The sequence below is a fragment of the Nycticebus coucang genome, chromosome 12, assembly GCF_027406575.1.
Source record: "Nycticebus coucang isolate mNycCou1 chromosome 12, mNycCou1.pri, whole genome shotgun sequence".
Lineage (NCBI taxonomy): Eukaryota > Metazoa > Chordata > Mammalia > Primates > Lorisidae > Nycticebus > Nycticebus coucang.
In genome coordinates this window covers 96,967,213-96,987,716 of record NC_069791.1, presented here as the reverse complement: position 1 = coordinate 96,987,716, position 20,504 = coordinate 96,967,213, and the positions used below count along the sequence as shown (strand labels likewise).

At 47.3% G+C, this 20,504-nt stretch overlaps 1 protein-coding gene across 6 annotated transcripts in view; it reads right to left on the bottom strand.

The window, feature by feature from the left end:
- The window catches only part of RAB11FIP3 (RAB11 family interacting protein 3), a 94,630-nt gene that overhangs the window by 52,107 nt on the left and 22,019 nt on the right, over nucleotides 1–20,504 (bottom strand). For all 6 annotated transcript variants that reach the window (XM_053556902.1, XM_053556903.1, XM_053556904.1 and 3 more), the window contains exon 2: nucleotides 5,826–5,919. In XM_053556902.1, coding sequence (XP_053412877.1) covers nucleotides 5,826–5,919 — 94 coding nt within the window. The remainder of the gene's footprint in view (nucleotides 1–5,825; nucleotides 5,920–20,504) is intronic.

Genomic DNA, 20,504 nt, shown 5'->3' with positions numbered 1-20,504 from the left:
TCCACGAGACAGCCATGGTTCAGCACCTGGCACCCCCAGGCCTAACAGAGGACTCATCACAACCTGATGTGACCTCACCCATGCCCAGGGGACAAATTTTCTGGAAAGACGTGACTCCTCAGACTAAGAGCAGTGGATTCCAGGTCAAGACATCCCAGGAACTCCCACAGCTGAGTCTGCTCCACTTCAAGTTAACTGCGGTCTGTCAGAACAGACAGATTACAATCCAATGACACACCATGGACTCTGAGCCTCACAAAGTGCTCCTCTTGCTGGGTGCCACCTTGGGCTATTTCTTGCCCACACCCAGGGTACCAGGGACTATTGCTCCTCTCAGCCTTGCTCCTGAAGAGTGGTCTAAGCTCAAGTGTCTGAGTCCAAAAAAACCCTTTCTCAACTCTCCCTGACTGACTGTATCCCTGGCATGTGGCCAATAGGGTGTTGAAGCCACTGGCAACACACCTTTGGCCCAAAGCTCCTCTATGCCACCTTCAGTTACAGGCCCAGAGAACAAAACAAGTCTTACTGCCAACTAGCAAAGTGACTGGCCAGGCTGCTGGGTGTCCTGCATTACTGTGGCATCCAGGACATGGGTTACTGCCTGCAATGTCTGTAACGAAATAGCATGACCGACAGAGCATTACCCATTTTTATACAAAACACACAGAATTACAGTCCTGTTACATGCAAATTCACTTGCACATATCATTCCTTGTATCAGAAAACAACCTGAGGTGAGAGCCTGATGGCAACAAAAAGTCCCCATGTGTTCTCACTCTAGGCCTATTCTCTCATCTCCCTCCGCATTTTCAAATAGTTCCAATAACCTCTTGGATTCTGGAATTTTCTATTGATAGCCTGCCACAGTACTAAATATGTTAGCATACCTGCTCCAACATTCCAAAATGAGGAGGTCACCATGTTTGATCATATAAATAAATATTCAATGCAATTGCTATGACTATGCAAAATAGTGTCCATTATTGGGCCAAGAAGTACTCTGGCAGTACTTTCCCTTTTACTCACTGTTTTTCCTGGAAATGGTAACAGGTGTCTCTTGTTTGACCTCTAGGATCCATCATCCTCCCAATCTCAAACTCACAGGCAGTGCTGGGAGAGGTTCTCAATGACCAGCTGGTTCTGGGGGTCCCCAAGCTCCATCACTACCAGCCTAGAAGCCTACACCCAGGCAACCTGTCACTTAAAAGTAAGGACAGGCTGGGCACTGTGGTGAGCACCTCTAGTCCTACCTCTAGTGCCCATTGTGCTGGGCACCGTTAAGAAGCAGGGTGATTCTCCTTGAGGCAGTAGAATCATTTAACCTCAGGAGTCTGAGGTTGCTGTGAGTTATGATGATTCCACTATGGTCCAGCCCCAGTGATAGACACTCTCTCTCTCAAAAAAAAAAAAAAAAGAGAGAAGTTATCTAAACTTTCATCATTTTACGTAAAGGTTTCTCTGACAGCTTCATGAGAATTTTGGCTTCCCAGCATCTAGTGCCCCTTTGGTGGCTTGCTGGATGGAGTAGGGCAGGTGCTCCCTCCAGGCCTTCCAGAAAGACTGACCCTCCTCGCATCACCTCCTGAAGCCATGGAGGCTATCGGGAACAGCTCTGTCCTCTTGCGCTTCCATTGGTTAACTCTGGAGAAATTTTAGGTATAGGCTTTTTTCTGTTAGTTTTACAAATCCATTATGATTTCTTCTTTGGTTAATCACTTAAAAGGTATCTAAATTTCTAAATGTATTTAAAAATCTTGTCATTCATTTCAAACCTAATTGTATATATAATAGAGAATACGATCATTATGATATCAATTCATTAATATTCATTTTGTTTTCTAGTCTGACAGCTGGTCAGTTTTCATACATGTGACATATACACTTGAAAGAATGCTTCTATGGAAGGCTCTCGGGTTCAAGTGTGCACAACTAGACTCATCTCTGCTTGATCTCAGCTGCAGAGAGCAGAGAGGCCCTAAAGGTGGTGTGAGTTTTTGTTTTGTATGGGTTTATTTCATCTTTTTTTTTCTTTTAGACAGGGTCTCCTCCTTTTCCCTGGCTAGAGGACAATGATGTCATCATTGCTCACTGCAGCCTAAAACTCCTGGTATCAAATGAGCCCCAGCTAATTTTTCTATTTTTTATAGAGACAAGATCTTATTCTTGCTCAGGTTGGTCTCAAATTCCTGCCCTCAAGTGATCCTACTGCCTCAGCTTCCCAGAGTGCTAGTATTTCAGGTGTGAGCTACTGTGCCTGGCAACTCTTCTTTTAAGACAGAGTCTTGGGGGCGGTGCCTGTGGCTCAGTGAGTGGGGCGCTGGCCCCATATACCGAGGGTGGCGGGTTCAAACCTGGCCTGGCTGAACTGCAACAAAAAAATAGCCGGGTATTGGGGTGGGCGCCTGTAGTTCCAGCTACTTGGGAGGCTGAGGCAAGAGAATCGCCTAGGCCCAGGAACTGGAGGTTGTTGTGAGCTGTGTGACGCCTCGGCCCTCTACTGAGGGCGATAAAATGAGACTCTGTCTCTACAAAAAAAAAAAAAAAAAAGACAGGGTCTTGGCTTGGTGCCTGTAGCCCAAGCAGCTAAGGTACCAGCCACATACACCTGAGCTGGTGGGTTCGAATCCACCCTGGGCCTGCCAAACAACAATTGACACCTGCAACCAAAAAATATCTAAGTGTTGTGGCGGGCACCTCTAGTCTCAGCTACTTGGGAGGCAGAGGCAGGTAAATTGCTTGAGCCCAGGAGTTGGAGGTTGCTGTCAGCTGTGATGCTATGGCACTCTACCCAGGGTGACAGCTTGAGGCTCTGGCCCAAAAAAATAAAAAATAAGACAGGGTCTCTGTCACCCCTAGACAACATTTGAAATTCCATATCTACTCTCAAAAAGTTACTTAAGTATTACAACTTATCATTTAAGACTGATAGAGATGTAATACTAATGCCCAGTCTGGAGATGCTAAGGTCACCCAATCATCTTCTTCACACAATTCCAGGAGGGGCAGTCACCTCTATCTCTGCCAATACCACCTCCTCAGGGGTCTCCAGCTCCCCAACTCTCTCCACCCCCCTTCCACTTCCCTGGGAGGCCTCCCACACCCTCCCGGGCATCTGGAACACACTGGTGAGCTCTCCCTGACCTCAGGACAGCTCCTACATGAAGGAGCCAGGTATCCTTTACTTGGTAATAACACTTTCCTTTCTTTTTCCACCTCTCCTTAGAGAGGGCTGCCTACCTAGAGCTGGCCTGTGCGGTTCTCACCTTAGCCCATACCTGATACACTGTCAATGGCAGCACCTCGCCCATCTGTCCTCTCGCCCACTGGCCTCACTTCTATGCTGGTTCACCACAGTGTCTCCAGGACTGAAATCAGTGCCAGGTGGTGTTCATGTGGGTGACATACAACAGTCACACCAAGAGTAACAATAGGCAATAACACAAAGAATGTTCCCCAAAGCCATTTGAGGACTCCATATTTTAGGAAACCCAAAACCTAAGTAACACTATTGGGTAATAACTTGGAGGATGGGAGAAATAGACCACTGCAGAGGGCTTGGCACCCGTAGCACAGTGGTTACAGTGCCAACCACATACACAGAGGCTGGCGGGTTCAAACCCGGCCTGGGCCAGCTAAACAATGACAACTGCAACAAAAAAAAATAGCTGGGTGTTGTGGTGGGTGCCTATAGTCCCAGCTACTTGGGAGGCTGAGGCAAGGGAATGACTTAAGCCCAAGAGTTTGAGGTTGCTGTGAGCTGTGATGCTATAGCACTCTATTGAGTGAGACTCAGTTTAAAAAAAAAAAAAAAAAACCCTCACAGAATTAAACATTTCACTGAAGGCAAATTTTTACTCGAAAAAAGACTCCTGGGTGGCACCTGTGGCTCAAAGGGGTAAGGTGCCGGCCCCATATGCCAGAGGTGGTGGGTTCAAACCCAGCCTCAGCCAAAAACTGCAAAAAAAAAAAAAAAGAAAAAGAAAAAGGACTCCAAACAAATATTTGGACCAGGTTATGGTGGCTCATGCCTATAATCTTAGCATTCTGGGAGGCTGAGGTGGGAAGATCACTTGAGCTTAGGAACTTGAGATAAGCCTGAGCAAGAGAAAGACTCTGTGTCTACAAAAAATTGAAAATTAGCTGGGTGTTATGTCAGGTGCCTATAGTCCCAGCTACTCAGCAGGCTGAGGCAGGAGGGTCTCTTGAGCCCACGGGTTTGAGGGTGCTGTGAGCTAGGCTGATGACAGGGCACTCTAGCCTGGACAACAGAGTAAGACTCTGTCAGAAAGAAGAGGGGAGTGGGAGGGAGTAGGGAGGGGACAGTAGAAGAGGGGAGAGGGAGGGGAAGAAAAGAAGAGAAAAATACTATTCTAGTCAATGGGCGCACCTGTGGCTCAGTGAGTACAGCACTCTACCAAGGGCGATAAAGTGGAATTCTCAAAAACAAACAAAAAAATATTGAAATTGAGGCAGCGCCTGTGGCTCAGTGGGTAGGGCGCCGGCCCCATATACTGAGGATGGCTGGTTCAAACCTGGGCCTGGCCAAACTGCAACAAAAAAATAGCCAGGTGTTGTGGAGGGCCCCTGTAGTCCCAGCTACTGGGGAGGCTGAGGCAAGAGAATTGCCTAAGTCCAGGAGTTGGAGGTTGCTGTGAGCTGTGACACCACAGCACTCTACCGAGGGCAATAAAGTGAGACTCTGTCTCTAAAAAAAAAATATATATATATATATACACACACACACACACACATATATATATAGAAACTGGCTTGACACCTGTAACTCAGTGAGTAGGGTGCCAGCCATATATACCCATCCCAGGCCTGCTAAACAATGACAACTGTAACCAAAAAATAAAAAAAATAGCCAGGCGCTGTGCCACCACCTATAGTCCCAGCTACTTGGGAGGCTGAGGCAAGAGAATCGCTTAAGCCCAGGAGATTGAAGTTGCTGGGAGAGCTGTGACACCACAGCACTCTACCAAGGATGACATAGTGAGACTCTGTCTCAAAAAAAAAAATAAAAAGAAAAGAAATATTCAAATTCTTGGTTCGGCACCTGTAGCTCCAGCTAGGGCGCCAGCCATATACGTGAAAGCTGACAGGCTCAAATCCAGCCCAGGCCTGCCAAACAATCACAACTACAATCAAAAAACAACCAGGCGTCATAGCAGGCGCCTGTAGCCTCAGCTACCTGAGAGGCCCCAGAGAATCACTTAAGCCCAAGAGTTTGAGGTTGCTGTGAGCTATGACGCCACAGCACTCTACCAAGGGCAACATATTGAAACTGTCTCAAAAAAAAAGACCTTCGAGGAGAGGAGCAGTATCTTTCTAACATTATGGATAAATAGTTGAGTCAGTCAAGTCTGGAAGACAGGGTGTGAAGTGCAAAGAATAAGAAAGAAGAGAGTGGGTGGTGCCTGTGGCTCAAAGGAGTAGGGCGCTGGCCCCATATGCCGGAGGTGGCAGGTTCAAACCCAGCCCCGACCAAAAAACTGCAAAAAAAAAAAAAAGAGAGATCTTTTTTTTTGAGACAGACTCCCAAGTAGCTGGGACTACAGGCACCCGCCACAGTGCCCAGCTATTTTTGGTTTCAGTTATCATTGCTGTTTAGCTGGCCCGGGCTGGGTTCAAACCCGCCAGCCTCGGTGTATGTGGTTGACACCGTAACCACTGTGCTACCGAGCCAAGAAGAGAGATCATCTTAAAACTAAGGGTATTTGAGGGCTGATGGAAAAGGGAAGATGCTGGAGGAGCAAAAGGTGGTTGAAAGGGTAGCGGATGACAGGGAGAGGCAATGAACGTGCACAGTGGAGATGACTGACCTCCATTTCTGATGGCTGCAATCCCTTGGTAGAAGTCTTCGAAACTGATCACGCCAAGCCCACTGGGATCCAAGTACTTAGTTAAGTCCTTTACCTGCAATTGCCAAATGAAAACATGTTATCCAAGGCCTTTAAAAAATTAGGTGGGGATACATATGCACTTGATCTTTTAGCATATGCAGAGCAGCACCCCACTCAAAAGATACAATGCTGAAAATGAGAGCCATTGGTTCCTCTGTTCTAGGAATCAGAGGTGGCCATCAAATGCCACTACAAATAGCTCCAGCCACAGAGTGGGGGGCACCCTGGGAAGGACCTCCAACAGGAGCTAGGATTATGAAGCCTGAAAATCTGATCCTAAAAACAGTCAACAGCCATGCTCTTTAAGGGGAAAGGTGAGAAGTTTCAAAGTTTTAGGTATTGTTCCAGCAAGCATCTGGAATATTTACACACAGCATAAACCTACTCAGAAAGTTTTCCCAGCTGTGCGGAGTCTTTGGTAGAAAATCACTAAGGTAGGCGGCGCCTGTGGCTCAGCGAGTAGGGCGCTGGCCCCATATACCGCGGGTGGCGGGTTCAAACCCAGCCCCGGCCAAACTGCAACCAAAAAAAAAAAAGAAAATCACTAAGGTAAACAGAGGTTTGATATCAAAAATCACAGAGGGTAAGTACGTTAATTCATACATAACATTGCAGAAAATGAAACTTCACAAAGAAGGTTTATATTACCAAGTATAAATTGGATTTCATAAAAATGTAAAACTTTTACACTTCAAAAGACAACATTAATAAAACAATGCAGACTGGGAGAAAGTATTAGCAAATCAAATATGTGACAAAGAACTTGTACCCTGAATATATAAAGAAATCTTATAGGTGAGTAAGAAGATAAAGATTTAGGCTTGGTGCCTATAGCTCAGCAGCTAGGGCACCGGCCACATACACGGGGGTTGGCAGGTTCAAATCCAGCCCAGGCCAGCTAAACGACAATGACAACTGCAACAAAAAAATAGCCAGGCATTGTGGTGGGTGCCTATAGTTCCAGCTACTTGGGAGGCTGAGGCAAGAGAATTGCTTAAGCCAGTGGTTCTCAACCTATGGGCCGCGACCCATAGGAACTGTATTGAAGGGCTGCGGCATTTGGAAAGTTGAGAACCACTGGCTTAAGCCCAAGAGTTGGAGGTTGCTCTGAGCCACAGCACTCTAGCCAGGGCGACATAGTAAGACACTGTCTCAAAAAGAAAAAAAGATTAAAAAAATATATACATAGACTTCTCACTGCCCTTGTTTGCGGGGTAGGTCATAAAGGGAACCTCTCACTGGATGGAAACTGGGCATGACCATGCTGGGGGATGCAGAGAAGCACTAGGGCAAAACCACAGATATCCCCCCGACACTGGTTGGGGGCAGGCTGGCTAAGGCAACTAACACCCCACAGAAGGCCTCCCAGAAGCCCTGTCTAGGAAGGGAGGCAGAGAGACCAAACCTGATCAGGAGAAAAAATGAACACAGCTTCAGGGAAGGGTGGAGCCAATCTGGGAATGCCTAGGGAGGTGATGTCACCCTCCAGGTGGGCGCTTCTCACCAGCATCACCTCCACATAGCAGAGCCCTGAGGGGAGCTCAGACCAGGTGGACTAACGACAACAAGATTAGATCATGGGAGCCTACACTAGAAGCAAAGAGAGGGAGCCAGAGGCACAATTGCTAAGATGTGCATGGGACAGATAGCCAAGATATAGAGGAACAAGAAGTGAGGCTGCCTACCCCCAACAGGGACGCAGGACGAAGGCAGGGGCAGGCAGAGCACCTTAGACCAAGCTGGAAGCCAGGCATCAACAAGGAGATGTCCAGCTGCCCCTTGGGAGGTAGGGTGGTCAAGAGCTCACAACAGGGCTGTCATGCACGTGCACAGAATGACCGCTCACGTCAGACAGGGGGCTGCCACTAGGGCAGATCAAAGAACCCTGAGGGCAGCCCACCATGGAAAGGCAGACGGAGATGCAGTCACTTGGTGTTTCAGAACTCAAGGGAGGATATGGTCAGCAAGGCCACATCACCAGTGTGCAAGAAGTCAGGGAACACTCCAAAACCCCACAGATTAACAGACATCAGAGAAAGGGTCAGACAACCCTGTTTAGCTCCCCACCACTACCTGTGAACACACAGGCAAAGTCAGACTAGAAGGGGACTGGCCCCATCTGAGAGGCTTTCCCAGCACAGGATCCTCCAGCCCTAGACCAAGTCTCCTCCTCCTCCCTTCATGATGAGAAGGTAGCAGCCACATGTCCATGACCCAAGTGGGCCCTGTGTGTATGATGCTAGCTTTGGAAGTCCATTTATCAGCTGATTTCTTGGAAACATATGAACTAAGGATTTTTTTTTTTAATGAACTGAATTCTTTATAAAATATCTCCCTTCTTATTTCACAAAAGCCTTCATTCCTAAAGCACATGATATCTAAAAGAATCCCACTGGGTACCTAAAGAGTTATCTAATCTGAAATCTGTATTGGCCCACATATCCTTAAGATTTCTTTTTTTTTTGTAGAGACAGAGTCTCACTTTATGGCCCTCGGTAGAGTGCCGTGGCCTCAGACAGCTCACAGCAACCTCCAACTCCTGGGCCCAAGCGATTCTCTTGCCTCAGCCTCCCAAGTAGCTGGGACTACAGGCGCCCGCCACAACGCCCGGCTATTTTTTTTTTTTTTGGTTGCAGTTTGGCCGGGGCCGGGTTTGAACCCGCCACCCTCGGTATATGGGGCCGGCGCCCTACTGACTGAGCCACAGGCGCCGCCCATATCCTTAAGATTTCTAACAATTTCACCATTGAAGCTACTAACTAAACACAAAGTTGTACATTCTGAAACATTAACCAAATACTTTTCAAATAAATCATTAACTATGAACAGGCCCATCTGATGCCATTTTAGAATGAGGAAGGATCAATCAAAATATACTTTTTTTTTTTTTAAGAGACAGTCTCACACGTCGTCGCCCTCAGTAGAGTGCCGTGGCGTCACAGCTCACAGCAACCTCCAGTTCTTGGGCTTAGGTGATTCTCTTGCCTTAGCCTCCTGAGTACCTGGGACTACAGGTGCCTGCCACAACGCCTGGCTATTTTTTTTGTTGCGGTTTGGCGGGCTCGGGTTTGAACCAGCCACCCTTGGTATATGGGGCCAGTGCCCTATTCACTGAGCCACAGGTGCCACCTGATATACTTTTTTTTTTTTTGATGAGGAGTCTCATTCTGTTGCCCCAGGCTAGAGTGCCCTGGTGTCATCATAACTTATAGCAAAATCAAACTCCTAGGCTCAAGCTATCCTCTTGCCTCAGCCCCCCAAGTAGCTGGGACTACAGGTATGCACACAACACCCGGCTAGTTTTTCTATTTCTAGTAAAGACTGCGTCTTGTTCAAGTTGGTCTCTAACTGAGCTTAACCATACACCCTCTTCAGCCTCTCAGAGTCCTAGGACTATAGGCATAAGCCACCATGCCCGGCTCAAAATACACATTTAAAAAATTCCATTTAAGGGCAGCACCTGTGGCTCAGTGGGTAGGGTACTGGCCCCATATACCGAGAGTGGTGGGTTCAAAACTGGTCCCAGCCAAACTGCAACAAAAAATAGCCAGACGTTGTGGTGGGCACCTGTAGTCCCAGCTACTTGGGAGACTGAGGCAAGAGAATCACCTAAGCCCAGAAGTTGGAGGTTGCTCTGAGCTATGTGACACCAAAGCACTCTACCGAGGGCGATAAAGTGAGATAGTGTCTCTACAAAAAACAAAATAAATAAAAAAAAATTTTAATTCCATTTTAACTACATTTTCTTTCTAATCTGAAGAACAGATTAACTTCCATGTAGCTTGTGCTTTGAGGATGGTTCTAATTCACCAAGCCCAAATTACCCTATTCAGAGGCTTTCAGGAAAAACTGTTGAGACTGTGAAATATGAGACAAGTTGCCCTTCCCTGAAAAATACACTGGAGTCAGAAAACTAGCCAAGACATAAGCCAGAACAGTCAAAGCTAACCAGCAGCTCTCCACCAAAAAGGCACAGTGAGCTACAAACACCACAAGAGAGAGATCCACTCTATAACCAGCTCCACAGGGGTGGAATCGGCTCCTAGCAGGATTATTCCAATAGGAAAAATTTACCAACGAACTATGTTATTTCCACTACAGATGGAGAAACTTAACCCACTAATCTGAAAAAGAAATCAGAACCACTTTTCTTTTTTTTTTTTTTTTTTTTGTAGAGACAGAGTCTCACTTTATGGCCCTCGGTAGAGGGCCGTGGCTTCACACAGCTCACAGCAACCTCCAACTCCTGGGCTTAAGCGATTCTCTTGCCTCAGCGTCCCGAGCAGCTGGGACTACAGGCGCCCGCCACAACGCCCGGCTATTTTTTGGTTGCAGTTTGGCCGGGGCCGGGTTCAAACCCGCCACCCTCGGCATATGGGGCCGGCGCCTTACCGACTGAGCCACAGGCGCCGCCCCAGAACCACTTTTCCACCTGCAGTTAACTAGCACTCCAAAGACCCCACAGAGGTCAAAATGAAGATGCTGCACGGTGGCTTCACAGCACCACTCAGCAAAGCACTCTTCAAGGCAAGAAACTGCTCCCACTTCTGCATCTTGTTACTATACTTTGAAATGCAGTGTTTTGAACAAATCTTACCTTATCAGGCAAAATGTTCTTGACAGCTTCCTCCAGCCATAATATCAGCCCTGGGAAGCCTGATTACAGATGATCTCTAAACGTCACACTGCAAGTGGTGGCTCACGCCTGTAATCCCAACACTCTGGGAGGCCAAGGCAGGAGGATCCCTTGAGCTCATGAGTTTGAGACCAGCCTGTGCTAGAGTGAAAACTTATCTCTACTAAAAATAGAAAATTAGGCCAGTGTTGATGGGTTCGAACCCAGTCCAAGCCTGCCAAACAACAACTACAACAAAAAAATAGCTGGGCGTTGTGGTGGGCGTAGCATCATAGCTCACAGCAACCTTCAACTCCTGGGCTCAAGCGATTCTCCCGCCTCCACCTGCCAAGAAGCTGGGACTACAGGCGTCCACCACAACACCCAGCCATCTCTTGGTTGCAGCCGTCATTGTTGTTTGGCGGCCCCGGGCTGGATTCAAACCCACCAGCTCAGGTGTATGTGGCTGGCACCTTAGCCGCTTGAGCCACAGGCGCTGAGCCCAGAAGAAACATTTTTTAAAAAACTGCCTGGCTGGAGACACCCATAGCTCAGTGGGTAGGGTGCCAGCCACATACCCTGAGGCAGGCAGGTTCGAACCTGGCCTAGGCTAGCTAAATAGCTGGGCGTTGCAGCAGGCGCCAGTAGTCCCAGCTACTTGGGAGGCTGAAGCAAGAGAATTGCTTAAGCCCAAGAGTTTGAGGTTGCTGTGAGCTGTGATGCAACAGCACACTCTACCCAGGGCGACAGCTTGAGACTCTGTCTCAAAAAACAAACAAACAAACAAAAACTGGCTGTGTGAACACAAAACAAAGACTCACTCACTGAATGCCTTACTCACACTGAAAGTACTTGGTCCTGCTAGAGAAAAATGAAGTCATTCAAGTAAATCTAATGTCTATTTTCTTGGCCACTTACAAGGCAAGGAATGTTTACTTCTGAGCATAAATTTAAAAGACAGGTAGGTTAAATAACAAGAGTTTTCCCACACTGAATGTGCTCATTTAGAGCTCAGATTTCTGTTTGAAGTACAAAAATAGCTTACCAAGTCACAACTGCTCTGATTACCTGTAACAATCTGATTAGCCTTCCCTGGCTTGGGGGGAGGGTTCAGAAAGTCTAGAAAAAAAGCACTGTGCTGGTATTATATGGAAAAGGTCATTCAAAATGTCATCAGAGAGGCATAACAGTCAAGAATCCATTTTCATCCATCAAAGGTAGGTGGTAAAACACGACCAGCTGCCTGTCCACAAGTGAGCAGTAGCCTGCTCAGACCTGGCTCTGAGTCCATCCACGGGACTGGTCCCTTTTCCTGTCAGGCATGGGGGATAGAGACCTGGGTTTTACCCAGTCTCAGATCTACTCTCTCCTTTAAATCTCCCTATCAGCAGGATTTTGGCAGATGGCTGCTCCCCAATAAGCTTGACACCTCACACTTTGTGGGGCACGAGGCAGGTGGGGTGAAGGTAGGGGGGTTCTGGCTGCTCCAGAGACACAGCAGCACCAACTCCCCAGGTTACTCCTGTTACCAACTTTACTGAAATACAACTCACACACCATAGAGTCACCATTTCAAGGTAAAATCCAATGGTTTTAGTATACATATGTACTCAGAACCATCTCTATGTCATTTTTAAGACAGCACACTCTTAAAATGTACATGGGAATATTTGAGGTTTTTTGTTTTGTTTTTTGTTTTTGAGACAGAGTCTCACTGTGTCACCCTTAGTAGAATGCCATGGCCTTACAGCTCACAGCAACCTCTAACTCTTGGGCTTAAGCAATTCTCTTGCCTTAGTCTCCCAAGCAGCTGGGACTATAGGCACCTGCCACAATACCCAGTTTCGTGTTTTTTTTTTTTTGGTTGTAGTTGTCATTGTTGTTTGGCAGGCCCAGGCTGGGTTTGAACCCGCCAGCTCCGGTGTATGTGGCTGGTGCCCTAGCTGCTGAGCTACAAGTGTCAAGCCCACATGGGAATATTTGGAAAAACAGTCAAGTGGATACAATCAAGCTTTAAACAAAAATGCTGAGGAGATAAAATAGAATTTGTAAAAGTAACCAAAGAACACATACACACTTTTTTTTTTTTTTTTTTTTTGAGATAGAGTCTCACTATGTCGCCCTGGGTAGAGTACCAAGGCATCACAGCTCACAGCAACCTCAAACTCTTGGGCTTAAGGGATTCTCTTGCCTCAGCCTCCCAAGTAACTGGGACAACAGGCGCCTGCCACAACGCCTCGTTATTTTTTGGTTGCAGTTGTCACTGCTATTTAGCTGGCCAGGGCTGGGGTCAAACTCATCAACCTTGGTGTTATGTGGCTGGCATCCTACTCACTGAGCTTTGGGCGCCAAGCCAGAGCACATATGTTAAACACTGAAGTAACAGAGCAAGCCCTGAAGGGAGAAGCCTGTGGGGATATACCTGAGAGGAGGGTGAGCAGCCCTGAACGGTCACTCCTGGCCATCAGCTACTCTCAAGGCTTGTTTCTCCTAGGGGCTAAAGAAAGCATTCCCTTGCAACTCATTCCTATAGTGCCCCTAAGCTGTGCCCCCCGACCAGAAGACACTGCTCAGTGCCACAGCACCTTCATGACACATGGCAGAGGAGTGGAAACATCACTCATTCTGCCTGAGCAAGGGCCTCCACCACTCCTGATGGGGATACTCTGCAAATCCTGGCTTAAACCTAGACCCCTGAGAGTAAACAAAGGAGGAAGGAAAATAAACTAAAAAAGTCATCAAACACAGGTACATAGTTCAAAAAGTGCTACCAGGCTCCGAAACTTCCTCAGCCATCTCTCTTGTTCTGAGACCCCACTTTCTCCTCTTCAGTGCTATCTGTCTTTGGGTCCTGGCCTCTACCTCTAAACCACGTGCCTGAAGCTTTTTTAGATCCACATGCTTCATTGTGGCCTCCAATGGTGAAAATGGAGCCCAGTGTTCTCCTAACACCTCCCAAGTTTGGCTAGGTTTTTCTGCAGTGTTTACAACCTTGACTACATAAATTATTTTTCACTGCTGAATCATCCTTAAACTGTAACACTTTCTTATCTAGATTTTTTCCCTCTTTACTTAGCAAGTCCCATGCCCTTTCATTGCCTTAATTTTCTACATAACTATTGCTATTTCTATCTAACCTCTCTATAGAATTATACACTCCTTTCAAGATCATTTCTATATGAGTGAATTCTTCAGGCTCCCTTCTGGACCAATTGGCTGCCCCAGGCCTCTCTAGAGCCCCAGCCTATAGCCCCTATCACCACATCCTACTATGGTAGAAGCCCTGTGTCTTCCTTCCCTACTCATTTTTTTTTTTTGAGACAGACTCACTCAGTAGTAGTAGGGTTGAGTGCCATAGAATCATAGCTCACAGCAACCTCAAACTCTTGGACTCAAATGATTCTCTTGCCTCAGCCTCCCAAGGTGCCCACCACAACGCCCAGCTATTTTTATATATTTATTTATTTAGAGACAGTCTCAAGCTGTCACCCTGGGTAGAATGCCATGGCATCATAGCCCACAGCAACCTCAAACTCAGGCTCAAGCAATCCTCTTGCCTCAGTTTTTCTATTTTTTAATAGGCAGGATCTTGCTTTTGCTCAGGATGGTCTCAAACTTGTGAGCTCAAGCAATCCACCTGTCTCGGCCTCCCAGAGTGCTAGGATTACAGGCATGAGCCACCTCATTTGGCCTGCCTGGCTATTTTTAGAGATGGGGTCTGGCTCTTGCTCAGGCTGGTCTCAAACTCCTGAGTTCAAGCAATCTGCCCTCCACGGCTTCCCAGAGTGCTGAGATTACAGGTATGAGCCACCCCACCTAGACTATTCCCTACTCATTTTAGAGCAGCCTCCTCTAGTAGCTTTTATTTTTGAGACAGAGTCTCACCCTCGGTAGAGTGCCATGGCGTCATAGCTCACAGCAACCTCAAACTCTTAGGCTTAAGTGATTCTCTTGCTTCAGCCTCCCAAGTAGCTGGGACTACAGGCACCCACCACAACACATGGCTATTTTGTTGTTGTTGTTGCTGTAGTTGTCATTGTTGTTTGGCAGGCCCGGGCTGCATTTGAACCCACCAGCTCCGGTGTATGTGGCCAGTACCCTACCTGCTACAGGTGCTGAGCCCTCTAGTAGTTTCTTGAGGATACTACAAACACAGGCACGCAAATGTCTCTTTGAAATTCTTATCTTCCAACTCTCTTTTCTTCCTTTTTTTTTTTTCTTTTCTTTAAGACAGGGTCTCTGATGCCTGTGGAATGTGGGCTAGAGTGCTGTGGCATCAGCCTAGCTCACAGCAACCTCAAGGGATCCTCCTACCTCAAGCCTCCATAGTAGCTGGGACTGCAGGCACCCACCTGTAGTTTTTCTAGTTTTAGTAGCGACTCTTGGCCAGGCTGGTCTTGAAGTATTGAGCTCAAGGGATCCTCCTGCCTTGGCCTCACAGAGTGCTAGGATTATAGGCCCACTGCTCTTGGCCCTTATTTTTCATTATATCACCAGGCTGAAGTGTGTCACAGACACACTCATAGCTCACTGCAGCCTCGAACTCCTGGCCTCAAGTGATCCTCCGGCAGATCACACCTCTGTGCCACTACATCCAAAGAAAGCACGATGACACAGAAAAAATTCACCCTGCTTGACCAAGAGAAAAGCAACACCTAAAACTGCATTGTATCTTGGCACTTACAGTTCAGTTTTCCTTCTGTGTATATACAATATTTGCATTTTAGTTTAGTTTTTTTTTTTTCTAATTTTTTTAGAGACAGAATCTCACTCTATTGCCCTCGGTAGAGTGCCATGGCATCACAGCTCACAGCAACCTCCAACTCCTGGGCTTAGGCGAATCTCTTGCCTCAGCCTCCCGAGTAGCTAGGACTACAGGCACCTGCCAGAACACCGGCTATTTTTTTGTTGCAATTTGGCCGGGGCTGGGTTCGAACCCACCACCCCTGGTATATGGGGCCAGCGCCCTACCCACTGAGCCACAGGCACCGCCCTTTAGTTTTTTTTGAGACAGAGTCTCAGTCTGTCACCTAGGCCAGAGTGCTCTGGTTCAGCCTAGCTCACAGCAAACCTGCCTCAGCCTCCTGAGTAGCTAGGACTATAGGTTCCTGCCACAATGTCAGGCACCTGGATCACTGCCCAGAAGCAGAGGCCCATGGATGTACCCAAACACTTGGAGTAGCAGCCTCGCCAGGCAAAAGAGGCAGGGGGGAAATCAGCCTGGGCAGAGCTGATGTATCCATGTGGCCAATCTTCAGCTTTTTTTGAAGTAATGAGAGTTATTCAATTCTCCAGAATAAAAAGAAAACAATATTTTCTTAAATTCAAGGCATATGGGCCTACATCCATCATGGCCCAAACTTTCTGTTGAGTATGTGCCACACTGACCGGGCCTGAGATAAGCTGGACAGGGCAGGACCTGGGCAAGAAATCTACATAGAACAAATGAATATTACATACAGTGACAATTAGAAAGGAATCCTGTTCCCTGGCCAAAGCAATGACTTCTAAGCCTGACCACAGAATATACTTGTTTACTGATTACTTTTTTTTTTGACAGAGTCTCAAGCTGTTGCCCTGGGTAGAGTGCTGTGGTGTCATAGCTCACAGCAACTTCAGACTCTTGCGCTTAAGCTATTCTCTTGCCTCAGCCTCCCAAGTAGCTGGGACTACAGGTGCCCGCCACAACGCCCAGCTAATTTTTGGTTGTAGTGGTTGTTGTCTGGCAGGCCTGGGCTGGATTCAAACCTGCCAGTTCCCATGTATATGGCTGGTGCCCTAGCCGCTGAGCTACGGGCACCAAGCCTGTTTACTGATTACTTAAAAAGAGCATCTGACTCCATGCCTCACATCTATAATCCTAGCACTGTGGCAGGCAAAGGTGAGTGGTTTGCCTGAGCTTAGGAGTTCTAAATCAGCCTCAGCAAGAGTGCGATCAAGTCTCTAAAAATAGCCGGGTATTGTGACAGGTGCCTGTAGTCCCAGATACTTGGAAGGCTGAGGCAAGAGGATTGCTTGAGCCCAAGAATTTGAAGTTGCTGAATAAGGTGACTCTACCCAAGGTGACTGAATAAGACTCTGTATCAAGGGTGGAGCCTGTAGCTCAGGGGGTAGGGCGCCAGCCCCACATACGGAGGGTGGCAGGTTCAAATCCAGCCCCAGCCAAACTGCAACAAAAAATACCTGGACATGGGCGGCGCCTGTGGCTCAAAGAGTAGAGCACTTGTCCCATATGCCGGAGGTGGCAGGTTCAAACCTAGCCCCGGCCAAAAACCAAAAAAATATATATATATATCTGGGCATTGTGGCAGGTGCCTATCGTCACAGCTACTTGGGAGGCTGAGGCAAGAGAATCGCCTAAGCCATGAGACTCTACTGAGGGCAATAAAGTGAGACTGTGTCTCTTAAAAAAAAAAAAAAAAAATGGCGGCGTCTATGGCTCAAAGTAGGGCACCGGCCCTATATACCAGAGGTGGTGGGTTCAAACCCGGCCCTGGCCAAAAGAAACTGCAAAAAAAGAAAAAAAAAAGAAAGAAAGAAAGAAAAAGCACCTGATTTAGCAACAGCTAGGAGGCCACAGTCCCCAGTCTTCCACCTGAGAAGGCAGCCCTAAGGTGGAAAGCAAGCAGACTATGGGTCTGACAGTTCTAGGTCCAGATTTACTCTATCTTGTAAAATATCTTTCTGGCCTTCTCGAAGCTGTTCCCCAAACAAGCCTCTTGGTCTACAGTGACAAGTCCCACATACAGTCTAGGCTAAGACTCACAAAAGAGAGGTACCCAAAACCTGCTCCAAGTTCAAGTGTGTCCACCTGCTTTGGGGAAGAATCAAGGCTCTTAACCTCACAGCCAAGTGGAAACACTTGGAGAGGTTTCACTTTCTTGCCTGGACCCACCCAAGAGTCTGACTAAAATGACCAAGGCACACAACTGGGTCCCTCAACTCCGACAAGCTCCTCAGATTGAAAAGCACAGTTCTGGAGCAGGGACTCTGCAAGTGGCTCCCAGATCAGCAGCAAATTCTTGGCCTCACCCTAACCTGCTGAATCAGAAACTAAAGGCTAAAAGAAGCCAGCACTCTATTCTGATGAGGCCCTGGGGCAACTGGATCCCTCTGGAGCTCAAGAAGCTCTGACTTAAAGAACAGAGGCCCAGACCAGCAAAGCCAAAGGCCTCAGTTGGATTTACAATTCCAATTACCCTCACCAATCTCTTTCAAGACACCCACCAGTGGGAACATTAACTCCATTTTCAATAAAACAGTATCATAAGCCAGATGCCATGGCATGTATCTGTAGTCCCAGCTACTTGGGAGCCTGAGGCAGGAGGATCGTTTGAGCCCAGTTCAAGGCTGAAGTGCACGACGTTTGCTTCTATGAGCAGTCACTGTACTCCAGCCTGGGCAACACAGCAAGACTTCATCTCTTTAGGCATGGCGCAGTGGCTCATGCCTGTAATCCTAGCCCTCTGGCAGGCTGAGGCAGGTGGACTCCCTGAGCTCACATGCTCAAGACCAGCCTGAGCAAGAGTGAGACCCTGTCTCTAAAAAAAGAAAAAAATAGCCAGATGTTGTAGGAGCCTGTAGTCCCAGCTACTTGGGAGGCTGAGACAAGAGAACTGCTTGAGCCCAAGAGTTTGAGGTTGTTGTGAGCTATGATGCCATGGTACTCTACCAAGGTTGACAAAGTAAGACTGTCTCAAAAATAAATAAATAACAACTTCATCTCTTTAAAAACAAAACAAAACAAAACTAGCCTCATACAGAGAACTTCACAACTGTGGGCTTCTTCATTCAAAAGTACAAGGCACATGGGGCGGCGCCTGTGGCTCAGTCGGTAAGGCGCCGGTCCCATATACCGAGGGTGGCGGGTTCAAACCCGGCCCCGGCTGAACTGCAATGAAAAAATAGCCGGGCGTTGGCGGGCGCCTGTAGTCCCAGCTACTGGGGAGGCTGAGGCAAGAGAATCGCTTAAGCCCAGGAGTTGGAGGTTGCTGTGAGCTGTGTGATGCCACGGCACTCTACTGAGGGCTATAAAGTGAAACTCTGTCTCTACAAAAAAAAAAAAAAAAGTACAAGGCACGACCCAGTATCGATCACTCAAGACCTGTTATTCCTCCACAGGCAGAGTGGTGCCCAGGTGTGGGAATGTAGATGCATGTTTACTGGAGGGCCAGTAAAGGAGGGCACAATGCAAAGGGCTCAAGCCAGCAATGACCCCAGGCCGGTCCCAGTGCACATCAGGGCTCATGTAGAAAGAAATCAATTTGCAGAAAACCACAGAGTATCAGATGTAGTGGTTATTTTATTACTTCAGGGGTCCTCAAACTGCAGCCCGCGACCGCATGAGGCGGTATGATTGTATTTGTTCCCATTTTGTTTTTTTACTTCAAAATAAGATATGTGCAGTGTGCATAGGAATTTGTTCATAGTTTTTTTAAACTTTAGTCTGGCCCTCCAACAATCTGAGGGACAGTGAACTGGCCCCCTGTTTAAAAAGTTTGAGGACCCCGGGCGGTGCCTGTGGCTCAACGTGGTAGGGCGCCTGTCCCATATGCCAGAGGTGGCGGGTTCAAGCCCAGCCCTGGCCAAAAACCACAAAAAAAAAAAAAAAAGAAAAAGAAAAAGTCTAAAAGAAAAAAAAAAGTTTGAGGACCCCTTCTTTTACAGGATATTTCTAATAAATAATTTATTTTCATCACTTGTAGGCCTTCAAATGTGTCAGCAGGGTAAATTCACCCCAGTGAGACTGTGCCAACTCACCAATGGCAACAGGGAAGATCTCAGACCCATGCTGTGCATTTCAGTAGCACTTGCTGTTTTAACAATGAAGAAGTATGACTTAGTCATCAGGAACATGAGGTTACTCAGCGATCGGGAGCAAGAAAGCACCCATGACATCATTCTTACCCTCTGGACTCAAATTGGATGAGCAAGATATAGCCAGGCGGCAGATACAGGCAAAGGTGCCTGTGCCAGCGGCACTTGCTCTTACCTCCCTGCTTCCAGCCTCATCTCACAGCTCCAAGCCCACCACCAGGAATAATGGAGATTCCTGGAACTCATGGTGTGGATGCTCTCCAAAATAAAATGCACAGATTTATCACAAGCACTGTTAGAAGTAAATCTTTTTCTGACAGTGCTTGTGAGGCTCTGTAAAAGAACCTCTTTGAACATCTATCTTTGTAAGATGCATCACTAACCTGAGAGATAACAGTCAGGACGCTGGCAGCAAAGTAGGGGAAGCTCTTCCAGCAAAGAGAAAATTCTCTTTTTGTTGCTGTTTTTGAGAGTCTCACTACATTGCCCTCGGTAGAGTGCTATGACGTCACAGCTCACAGCAACCTACAACTCTTGGGCTTAGCGATTCTCTTATCTCAGCCTCCCAAGGAGCTGGGACTACAGGTGCCTGCCACAACGCCCAGCTATTTTTTTGTTGCAGTTGTCATTGTTCAGCAGGCCCAGGCCAGGTTCAAACCCACCAGCCCTAGTGTATGTTGCCAGCGCCCTAACCACTGAACTCAGGTGGGGAGCCAAAGAGAAAATTCTTTAGGAAATTAAGATGCTAGCTAGCCAGGTCTTATAGAAATAACACCTACCAGGTAAGCCATTCATGAGGATGAAAAGCAGTTTCATCCTCAATGTGGTATTTCAAACTTTTAAAGCCATTTGAGTCTTTAATAGAAAAAGAAGGCTTGGCACCTGTAGCTCAGAGAATAGGGCGCCAGCCACATACACTGAGGCTGACATGTTTGAGCCTGGCCCAGGCCTGCTAAACAACAAGAACTGCAACCAAAAAAAAAGAAAAAAAAAGATAGCCGGGCACACATAGTCCCAGCTACTGGACCAAAAAAAATAATAGCCAGGTATTGTGGGGGGTGCCTATAGTGCCAGCTACTCGGGAGGCTGAGGCAAGAGAATCGCTTGTGCCCAAGAGTTTGAGGTTGCTGTGAGCTGTGATGCCATAGCACTCTACCCATGGCGAC